General features: G+C 39.4%; 1 protein-coding gene across 1 annotated transcript; it reads right to left on the bottom strand.

The window, feature by feature from the left end:
• Positions 1-2,176: 2,176 nt before the first annotated feature.
• Positions 2,177-10,771, bottom strand: LOC146635515 (uncharacterized). Its single transcript, XM_085347234.1, has 11 exons — positions 10,684-10,771; positions 10,066-10,407; positions 9,443-9,736; positions 9,224-9,349; positions 8,849-8,967; positions 6,820-6,837; positions 3,734-3,811; positions 3,284-3,400; positions 2,740-2,898; positions 2,423-2,530; positions 2,177-2,329 (listed from the first exon to the last, which is right to left on the bottom strand). The coding sequence occupies exons 1-11, from the start codon at positions 10,769-10,771 to the stop codon at positions 2,177-2,179; spliced, it is 1,602 nt and encodes a 533-aa protein (XP_085203360.1).
• Between the last annotated feature and the right edge of the window lie 1,256 nt (positions 10,772-12,027).

The following is a 12,027-nucleotide window of genomic DNA, read 5'->3' as shown; positions in this document are numbered from 1 at the left end:
AAGAACTTTTGAATAGGATACATCTTGTAAACAGTTACCTCAGAAGCTGTACTGTCAGATGTATGTATGTAAGGTAAAACTTTCCACAGTCCTTCCACTTAAGTAACTAAACACATAAAGTCACCCTTACCAATAATCGACTGCTCCTTGAAAAAGTAGCACAAACAGACAACTGAATCAGCAATGATAAGTAGAGCTACCCGAGGCCGATACATAAGCAGAAGAAAATTAAAAGTTGTTGTTTTTGTGGCTCAGAAATTAAAGCGAAATATGTTTAATAATTCAATGAGAGCCGCACCTTCAACACACGTACATTCAAATTTTGGAACAGGCTCAACATTGCTGTTGTTCAATAGTTTTTATCCACTCTCAAAAGTCATTTTATGGCTTTAATATTTCCAGCTGATAAGGAGACTTACGCCATTTCAAATGCGCGTCCAAAGGCTTTAAACATCTGCTTTGTCTGTAACAACAGTATGAAACTACAGAGCATTGTTTTTACTAAAATTCAACATTTTCAGATGAAAATTTTGCTGCTTTGTTTTCACTGTAACACCTCCCTCTATGCCATGTTTAGGATATTCTTGGAGATTACATTTTTCATATTTATGCTTTTGGCACTGAGGGTATCTAATACGCACATTGTCACTGTGTTTTGTACTACCTGCTGTGAGAGCTCTGCTTTCACTTTGAGCAGTCTGTTTTTATTTTGTTTCGTGAGTGTGTGTTTTTCAAACGAGATCCTCGTCAGTTTGATTTTGTTACCACAAACTTTGTGTAAAGTTCACAACAGAGGTAAAGAGATTTAAACACCCCAGTTTAAGGAGGCAGGCAGGGGTTGGAACAGCTGCACATGACAGGTGAAGAAGAGAGTATCAGGGGAGATGTGCAACAGAAGCAGAGAGAACTTATCACAAGATGATAAATGGCAGCTTTGTTGACAAGATTAAAAGACACGTCCATCAGAGTTCAGCAACATTGCAGTTTGATTAAATAAAAAGTTTTTAAACTACACAAGGGTCATTTTCTCCTCTGATAGTAATCATATTTAACATATCAGTGATGGAAGAAATACAGACTATAAAGAAAAATAGTAAATGTGTGTCTAATTAAACTGTTCCTGTGAACCTTAAATAATCCTTAAATATGTTCAGTGTTACAAACTTGAAGAAGCACAGAAAAGATCATCAGACATTAATCTAATCAGTTTTCAGCCTTCATTCATATTGAAATGCTGAAATCTTCCCTGCTAGACCCAAGTGCAGCGTTTGATACCATTGGCCATAACATTTTATTACTGCTATTATTAAAAGAGTCCTCTTCACACACTGAGGTTAATTATGAAGCTCCACAGGCTGCAAAGACCAGTTCTGTTTACATTATACATGCTTTAGAAGCCATAGCATACATTTTCACTGCTATGCATATGATACCCACTTTTATTGGTTAAACTGAGGTTATTGTAACGGGGTGTAAAACTCTTAGAAACACTGTGGCTAACAAGATCCTTACTCTGGACGGCATTGTCTTGAGCCGTCTGTTGTAGTGATTTGGCAAATTATAAGTAAAATTAAGGCACACAACCCCATCGCACAACATCAACATTTATTTATATACAAAATAAAAATGCTTTTTTATGGAAAAGAATTGTAACTTCACATTTCATCACCAATTAGTTGGGTACGGGGTAAGGCCTCATCCTTATCCCGTAGTTATTTGGGTAATTTCTCAGGACCTTGGAAGAGTGTTAACTATACTAACTACAAAACACCTCCTGTTCTATAATCTGTGCTAAAGGATGAAAAACCAAAAATTACATCTGTAATGCAAATAGTCTAAACTAGGGAGTGGTCGCTGTGACTTATGTTAAAAAACAAATAATAATCACTTTTCCAAGTAAAATATAAAAAGAGATCTTGTTTTCAAGTTTTCACTCATGTACCCTCAGCTTTAAAACACACAGCAAAGTCTAATGTTTGTCCACATCGTTGCAGTTAAACTATATTTGTGATGCACCTCTAAATAATAAAGACTCCTTTTTGAACATCTTTTTATTTACATATTTTTAATTCAATAAAACCACAAAATTTTTAACTGACTTAAAATGATATGAAATATATAAAATGTAATAATGCTCTTATTTAATTTATCCCTCAGAAAAGTTACTCTGATTATTTTACATGATCTTGTTTTTAAACAGCATCTGTTCTTCTCCAGTGTTGCTGATGAGGTCGATCTTCACGTCGTCTCCGATGCTCCACTTGACCATGTTCATCCACAGCAGGTCAGCATCAGTTTTAATTGGCTTGGAGACAGCATCTGGCCGTAACTGTAAATGTAACCAATAAAAAGGTCACAGATGTCCAAGTTAAAAGTAACAAAAGAGAGACTGAACGAAAAATCTAGTAACACAGAGACTCACAACGAGTGTCTCTCCAGCTTTCAGTATAAAGTTTTCTTTAAATTCGTATGTGGCACTTTCTCTGTTGTTGATCTGTAGTTTTAACTTCCAACCTGACAAAAGTTTATTCTGTAAAAGGAAAACAAGAGAATAAAAAAGGGGGAAAATGAATGAGGCAATAATAAAGTTCAGTGTGTGTTAAATCCAAAGTGTTTATAAATGAGTGTGTTACGTCCACATAAGTGAAAAGGACCTTTTTAAAATATTTCTGAATACATGGAACACGTTGTTTGTGTTTAGGTAGTACTCATTGTTCATCAGCATGCAAGCAGCAGTACCTCACTGGAAGTGTTTTTCAGAAAGATATAGCCGCCATTTTTCTCGACCTCGACCAACGTGATGTCACCTGTCTCTGAGCTGTGATTGGCTGAGCCGCTCTTATTCTGTTCCTCAAAACTGGTCTGAGATTTCTCAGGAGGTGGTTTGCTTGTGTCTGGCTGAGAGAGAGACAACATAAGCAGATTAGTGTGTGCGAGAGGGAGAGATGGACAAGATATTTGAGCCTATGAGAAACAGTGTTTGATTCGATCTCCAGTTTTTATTTGCAGTCCAGTTTTCAAGAAGACGACACGACATTGGGTCTTGTCGTCTTCCTGTTTTTTCTTTAGATAACAGACAGTAGAGTCTTTGTCTGTGTTTTTAATATAAATCTGTTTTTACACACTGAGTTTGGGTTTTTGTTTTCTTTTTAAGCATTAATAAAGTGTAAAATACATGTAAATGTGCTGCATGTTTGTTTGTTTATGGTTGAGGACAGAGCGAGGTCCCAGTAAATAAATGTGTTTGTCCTGAAGTGTTCAAAACAACAGTCTGTGTGTTTACTTCTTTCTTCATGTTGCTGATCTCTGCATCTTTCTTCTCCAGTTGTCGATGAGCCTCTTTCAGTTTTACATCTGCCTCCTTCAGCTTCTCCTCAACTGCATGTTGGTTTTTCTCACACTAACAGACAAACAGATCAACACAACGGTTTAGCCTGAACAAAACTATGGGTGTGGTCGAACAGTGAGTGCTGCTGTCATTAGGAACATGAATGTTTCCAGCTGTAGCACATTGTGTCTGTTGTTTGGCAGTGTGTTTGTTCATCACTCATTTCAATGGATAATAAATCTGCTTTTGCCCAACTGGAGTTTGGATTACTTTCTTTTGAGGACAAAATGGAAACTAATGCAAACATGTAAATCTGTGCATTTGTTTGTTACTGTTAGGATAAGGTTTCTGTTAATGAATATGAGTCAACATAATGGAAATGTGGATGTTTATCTGTGTGTTTACTTCTTTCTTCATGTTGCTGATCTCTGCATCTTTCTTCTGCAGTTGTCGATGAGCCTCTTTCAGTTTTACATCTGCCTCCTTCAGCTTCTCCTCAGCTGGGCCCTGTTTCAGGAAGCCGGTTTAGTGGAAAAACTGAGTAAGTATACCCTGAGTTAACGAAAACTCTGGGTTTTCGGTTTCACAAAGCGAGTTCAGCTGCAGCCTGAGTGAGTCACTATGACGACACACTCCGTGAAGCTAACCTGCCCCCTAGCAGGTTTACTACAACTAACCCTGACTGTCTCCGCCCCTTTGTTGGAAACCTGACAGTAGGAAGTGTCGGACATGGCGTGCCTCTTCCTTGAAGAGCCAGTAGATCGTGAAGCCCAAATTCTCCGCAGAGCTCTCCGCCGGGAGAGAGTGATTAGAGCGCGTTTGGACATTTTATCATTTCCTGATGATTTTCTGTGCGAACGTTACCGTTTCTCAGCACAATCTATAATTTATTTGGATAACATCCTCAGGCCATATATTACGCATGTGACACATCGCGGACATGCTCTCAGTTCATTGCATATTATTTGTATTGCACTTCGGTTTCTTGCAAACGGGAGCTTTCTGTATAATATTGGTGACGCTGAGCACGTTTCCAAGGCTACCGTCTGTCGGGCAGTCAGGAATGTTACAGTTGCACTGAAACGTCTCCTGCACTCGTTTGTGGTGTTCCCCGGTCACAGACCCACAAGATTTATCAAAGAGGGATGCCACAAAATTGCAGGTATCAGGATGAACAAAACTTAATTTATGATGTGGTGATACTTGGACTACTACTTAAATTGCACATTTATTTTCAGGGTTCCCAGGCGTGATTGGCTGTACAGATGGCACTCACATTCCAATCATTGCTCCTTCAGTAAATGAAGGAGACTATGTGAACAGGAAGTCTTTCCACAGCATTAATGTACAGGTACATAGTTCCCTGTAGCATGTCAAACTAACAAATTATTTCATTATAGTAATGGATGCTAATTTGTGTTCTCTGCACTGTGAAGATCATATGTGATGCTGCCAACATTATCACAAATGTGGAAGCCAAGTGGCCAGGCTCTGTCCATGACTCACAAATATTCCGTGAATGTACACTGAGCACAAAATTTGGACATGGTGAGTTGAGAATACTTTAAAATATATAAAGACCAATTGCTTCAGGGACATTTGAACTGAAGTGTATCCTTCTGTCTTAGGAGAGTTCACTGGCTACTTGCTTGGTGATAGGGGGTATCCATGTTTACCCTATTTGCTTACCCCTTACCCTGACCCTGAACCGGGCCCACAGCAGCGATATAATCTGGCTAATTGCAGGACAAGAGCCAGAATTGAAATGACTATCGGAATGCTTAAGGCCCGGTTCCAGTGCCTGCAAAGACTCAGGGTCACCCCAGAAAGGGCATGTGACATTATTGTGGCATGTGTGATTCTTCACAACATTGCCACAATTAGAGGAGAACACTGTCCTTCTGAACCAAACATCAGCAGTGATCCAAACCATGAACATCCTGACCCTCCCACGGACATACAAGATGGAAGAGCAGTCAGAGACACCATATGTCACAATCATTTCTTTTGACCCATCACCTCAACATGTTGAAAGAAGAATAAACAGATTTTTTGTTCAACTGGCTTTATTGGTCGCCTGTATTTCCTGTACACAAAGTATTAAAAGATGTAAACCTCATAAAGTGTCTCTGTTGCTTCCTCCTCTGTAACAGCTGTCAATGTTTCTTCATTATTTTCCTGTAGTAAAGAAATAGACAACATTGCTGTTCTACTGTAAACTCATATAATCTGTGGAGTATTACTCACAACTGCATGTTGGTCTGGCTCAACAGGAGGCTGCACCAGATGCAGTACACCATCACCATCAACTGATAGAATATGAGGTTTATACAGGTCACTTATAACTTACAAGGGACCAAATGGCAATTAACAAACATACCAATCACCTTACACTTCATTGTCATTATGCTCTCAAAGACAACCAAGGCTGAGGGAAGGCAAAATCAGTCGGAAAATAACTTCACTACAAAATAATTCATTATGGTAAAGAGTTTATCAAATGAATGTGTCGCACTGCAAAGGTGACTGTGAAGAAAGGATGTATGCACATCATGTATTATTTTGAATTTACCCCTTATGTAGGCACTTGTGTCTTGCGGGGTTATTGCCTCAGAGGATGTCCCCGCAGAGATGCCTTCGGCCACAGGGCGCCCACTGTTTTGGCTGAGGGCCAACTGCTCAGCCTCTGTGAGTGGTGGTGGTGGAGGACCCCCACCTGTTTTTCGGGCCTCCGCTTTTTTTCTGTTGGCTATAACGGGCCACATTTGAGCATACAGAGTAAGCAAATATGTACTTGTAATGTGCTCAGATAATTTCAATAAGTGCTTACAGAAAGAATATTAATGTAGCCTCTAACTGCAATTGATTTACATGGGACAAACAGACCAAGCACTGTGGCTCATAATACAATTACACCTTACCTGTTTGGACTATATTTTTATATTTCATTTTTACTTGCTGCCAGGCACGTTTGGGGCCTGTTGGGTTGCACCTGCGCTCACATCACATCACAAAATAAAATGTATAAAATAACAAATAAAATAACATGTGATAAAATAACGTGTTAAATGGGTGGAAATCCCTCGATCAATGTTTAAATTAACACTCACGCATTGACTCTGTCGGCTATGTTTTGCCATGCATGCTTTTGCAGCTGTGGCTGTGTTACTTTTTTCCGCGGAATTTGCATGTTATCGGCATATGCTGCCATCAGAATTTCGGCCTCAAGCGCTGTGAAATACATTGACCGCGCCTTCTTTCCCTCCGTCTCCATGGTGACTCGCTTAATCTGTGCTCCGCTTATCAGGGCTTTATGTATCCTCGTCCGCGCGCTTCACTTGGGGTTAAAGCAACTCCGCGTTGACTGAACTAATTGTTATCAGCCTTTCTGAAACGGAATATTCCGAGTTGGACAGTTCGGGGTTACTCAACCCTGAGTGTCGTTTTTCACTCTGAGTTTTCCAAACCGGCTTCCTGAAACAGGGCCCTGCATGTTGGTTTTTCTCACACTAACAGACAAACAGATCAACACAAAGGTTTAGCCTTAACTTTACTATGGGTGTGGTCGAACAGTGAGTGCTGCTGCCATTAGGAACATGAATGTTTCCAGCTGTAGCACATTGTGTCTGTTTGGCAGTGTGTTTGTTCATCACTCATTTCATTGGATAATAAATCTGCTTTTGCCCGTGTTGCGGGAATTGCCATCTTGTGTGTGACTGGGTGCAGTAAGGAGTTTATGTGATGTGAGTGTGAGCATGCGCGTGAAGGAAACGCGGGGAGCGAAAGAAGAAAAAGAGAGAGAGAGTGTGCCATGGGTAGAGAAGGCGACCGGGAGCAGCGTTCTAACGGGCCACAGCCTATGCAGTGTGTTTTTCGAAGTGTGCAGTACTGTTATTAAAGCCTCATCTCTTCAGTACTCTCCGGTGCCTCGGCTGATTTCTGTCTGCCTCACTACTCCACAAAAGTGAAGGGAGTTAACCCCGAAGGAGGACAAACTTCGGCCCTGGAGGAAGCATCTCCCCTCGCGTCTCCCAACCACGGTCAGGGGACTGACGGCGAGGAATGGTTAACAACCGACTGGAGTTTGGATTACTTTCTTTTGAGGACATTTTTTGCATTTTTTAAATGTTTTACTCATGCTCATATTTTTGTTTTATAACATCTTAAAGACATTTAAGGTTTCTTCTGAATTTTTTTTTTTCTTCTGATAATTTGATATTATTGCATTTCTATCTTCACTGTGAGCGTGGCCATAGGGGGAATGATGTCAATCATTAGGAACATAAATGTTTTCAGTGGTTACTGCAGGCAGCCTTTAATTTAGTTGTAGCATATTATCTGTATTTGTCTTTGGTTTGGTAGTGTGTTTGTTCACTTATTTTGCATGAGTTTAGGTTCCTGGTTTCTTTTGAGGTGAAGCATTACAAAAATGAATAGAGGCTTTTTTTTGGAAATGGGTCAACTTTGTCTTGACACGGTGAAATTGTGTTTCCTTGTTTCTTCGGCTCACTGAACTCTCCATCCTTCTTCCTCAGATTGTAATTCAATTTTTCATTGGCCCTCTTTAATATCTCGTCATCTGGATGTTGCTTTTGCTCAAGCTGACAGACAAACATATATCAACACAAATGTGAGACTGAACAAAACTATCTGGACTGTTAAACCATAGCAGTCTGAAAACCATTGAGGCACTTGTGTTTTGTTTCAAATCTCTCTTTCTTAAAAGAGCTCGCACAGAGAATCTGACCTCTAACTGACCCTAAACTAAGGTAACTGTATATGAGAGCAAGAATAAAATATTAAAATCAAGCTGAAGACTGACTGAATTAATTTTATTATCTCTCATCTATAAAGTGTCAGTGCTTTTATCAAATGTTCTCTTTAGCTTATGACAAAATATGCAAACTTTAACAGTTTTCATTTAAGAAATTAACAATATGAACCCAGGACTGTGTTGTTGCAACTATGCTAACCACCATCCTGCCTCTATAGCTTAAACATGTTAACATTATGTAAGGTTTTAATTTAAAAGTGAATACATGTGATTTTAGTTGTATCTTTTGTGGATTTGTGGAAATATGGCTTTTTAGTTACAGAAGAACTCTGGACTCTTCTTCATGAGAAACTGTGGAGATTAAGAGTGATCAGTTGCTGAGTTTTGGGAAGCGCTCCAGACTTAAAATAGAAAAAGTTCTGTTGTGAGATTCTGCATAACAAACTGCACAATGACACATGACAAAACAAAAGATGTGAATATCAGGACGGCAGAAAAATATCATCTGTTCTTATAACAGAAGATGGTAACTATTTCTCTGTCATGTATAATTGCTCTAAAAGATTTATTTCACTGTTAGCTAACCCTGGACATGCTATTCATATATTCTTTTTATTTGTGCCATTTTCATTTTCTCTCTTTTCTTTCCACTCACACTCTTTCTTCCCCATATACAAGTAATATCCTGATTATTTTTCAAAATTTTCTGTCTGTTCATTTTCTTGTGTTTCGTTCATATCACTCACTGCAACGATGTCCTGTGACATGAGCTTATCTTGCTCTTGGTCTCTTTCAGTTTTGTCACTTTCAGGGCGGTTTGCTGTTTCTTGTTCTTTACATGCATCACAGTGAGCTCTCCTGACATCTGTTAAAGGCATAGACAAGATTACAATATGATGTTGTCTTGAGCTAAAATGATAACGCAGCATATAATCATCTCATTTTAAACTAAATTATGAAGTGCGTATATTGTGCCTTATCTCATAACACACAATGATGTTTAGCTGCTTATAAAAAAATAAGTGTAATTTACACAAATGTGTCTTTCTGTTGCTTCAAAACCTGTTAGAATAACTTGAGATATTAATTTAGACAGCATGGTGAATCAATTTGTGTCTTACTTGTTTTGTTTTGTCTCCAGATGAAAAAGACTCCAATCAAAATCAAGATGATGCTTACAGCCAAACTAACAGCCAAACCAATAACAATGGGAGCAGCAGAACAGGATGTGAGCTCAAAGAATTCATCTGAAACAATAAACACAGAATTACATGTTATTTCAACAGATTTTGATTTAGGCTGAAATTAAGCATATCATACATTTTATAAACGATATTTGCCTGGAACATGTTTGTGTGTCTCTCTGCTCTTGCTGATTTGCTTCTGTTGGACTCTGCAGGTGATGTTGTTGCTGTGTCTCTTCTCCACAGTCACTCTGCTGCTGACAGTATAGAGGTCATCAGGACCTCTGAGGGTCTCTGCAGGTCCAGCAGAGAGGTTGTTTCCCTCACCGTCCAACCACAGCAGCTCAGGCTCTGGATACCAGCCTGCAGACTCACACTGTAAAACCACTCCTCCTCTATTTTCGCCACTTCCCGATAAACTGATGAGAAGTGACCTGGCAGCATGTGATGCTGAGTAAAATGAAGAGTTTAGAAAAGTTCTTAGTGGGTGAAAAAACACATATTATGGACAGTAACTCCCAATTATTAAATTATTAAAAAATTCTGATGCATTAGGTGTGTTGTTTTTTCTAATGTTAATCATAAATAATAACATAATGCTAAATTAATAAACATTTCTGTGATAAAATATTTCCTCAACCTACAGAAATATGAACTTTCACTGGAACTAAATATGAAAATCTCACCATTTGTTCTACCAAAATCGTGTTGGCTGGATTTATGATTTATATCATATCATAATCCACTACACCATGAATATATGACGTGTATCTACTTACCAACCACAAGCTTAACAAAAGATTTTTTCTCCATTAAAGGAATGCTGCATTCATATGTTCCTTCATCAGAGAGTTTTACTTTGGAGAGTTTCAGTGAAATGTTTCCACGCTTCAGTTCATTGATGAACAGTGATGCTCTTCCCCTGTATGAAGGATTTCTTGTATTCACCAGATCCTGACCGGATCGCCACACATGGACAAATCTTGGGTTCATGTCAGATCTTGTCCACTCCAATATCTCAGCTGTCACATCCTCTGCAGGCTCCATGTGACACGGTAAAATAACATCATCATCAACTAATGCAACTACTGGTTGATGTGGACCAACCACCTGAGACTCCGCTGTAGACAGGAGGAAAAGACAAAGAACGAAAGAAAGATGCGTTTACTAATTTTTGTAGCCAGTTTGAATGCCTATATGTATATATATATATATATATATATATATATATATATATATATATATATATATATATACACATATACATATATATAGGCAACAAATCATCAAATCATGAAAATCAAAATATGAACTACTGTTTGTACCAAATGTAACATATTTAATGTTTTGTTTATATGCACTGTAAAAAAATATTTTGCAAGCAACATCAAGCTTACCTCTATTTAAGTGTATTAGTAGATGGAAAACCAAAATACTGAAGACTTTAAGCGGAGAGAGGGAGAGCACATCTATCTGTGGAAGCATCTTCCTCTGAAAATACATCAGTGATACAAGATGTGATGCAAGAGGTCATAGAAATAATAAGAATGTGTTTATTTCATATCTAAAATCAACTTATTCAAGATTAAAAACATATTTTACATGTTTAATATGTTTTAATATGTTAAGTACTGTCATGAGGTCATCAACATGCACTTAGCACTATTGTGTTCCATTAACTCCAGAGTTAAGACACCAGACATTTTGCTATTGATTAAAGTGGACACATTACTTTACCATGGTGCTAAATTGCAGCTTAGGGAATAACTTTTGGTCAGTGGCATCTTTATCTTTGACGTGAACTCTGCTGCTGATTGTTTTGATTGTGTAATGGGCTGCAAGGAAAGCTTAGCTATCAGATTATTACTTTTCATAGATAGATACTGTGTGTTACGTTTTTATCCACCCACGGCTTCTGGTTGGGAAATGTTCGGATGATAGTTCTTTCTGCTGTGTCGTCCGCTAGTTTGCCGATAAATCCCACAACCGCTTCTGTAAACATGTTGATGTCATCAGAGCTGCGCCTAAACATGTCCCAGTCTGCGTCATCCAGTGCGTCCTGCAGCGCGGCCACTGATTGGTCCGTCCAGCGAGCGACCTCCCTCCTGATTGGTGGTTGCTGCTTTAGCCTTTGTTTGTAAGCAGGCATGAGGAAGATGGGGGCATGGTCCGATTTTCCAAATGCCGGCAGGGGCTGAGCCTTGTAACAGTTCTTGAACGGGGTGTAGCAGTGGTCTAATGTCCTAGTGCCCCGGGTGGGGCAGTTGATGTGCTGGTGAAGGTTGTGAAATGTCCGTTTGAGATTCACTCTGTTAAAATCTCCCATAACAATGAGTGCAGCATCTTGGTGAAGTGTTTGATGATGTGCGAGAGCCTCATGTAGCTCACATAAGGCAGTGTCCGAGTCCGCGTGAGACGGAATGTAAACAGTGCAGGCAATGACCGCAGTGAATTCCCGAGGGAGATAGAAAGGGCGACATTTGACGATCAAAAGTTCCAGATTGGGCGAGCAGGAGCGTGTGAGTGGGGAGATGTTTGTGCTGTCGCACCATCTGTTGTTCACCATCAAACACACTCCACCACCTCTTTTCTTCCCCGACTCCATTGTCCTGTCCATGTGGTGAACCGAAAAGAACCCCGTCAGCTTCACGGCGTGGTCTGGTATCGCTGGGTTCAGCCAAGTCTCGGTGAAGCAGAGGAGGTTGCAGTCCCGAATGTCTCTCTGGAACTTGATTCTGGCT

This window comes from Diplotaxodon limnothrissa, linkage group LG3 (genome assembly GCF_057381915.1).
Source record: "Diplotaxodon limnothrissa isolate DT_005_m linkage group LG3, D_limnothrissa_male_GT1.1, whole genome shotgun sequence".
NCBI classification, from domain to species: Eukaryota; Metazoa; Chordata; class Actinopteri; order Cichliformes; family Cichlidae; genus Diplotaxodon; species Diplotaxodon limnothrissa.
Note: the sequence above shows the minus strand (reverse complement) of the source record. Positions and strands in the feature narration are given on the sequence as shown.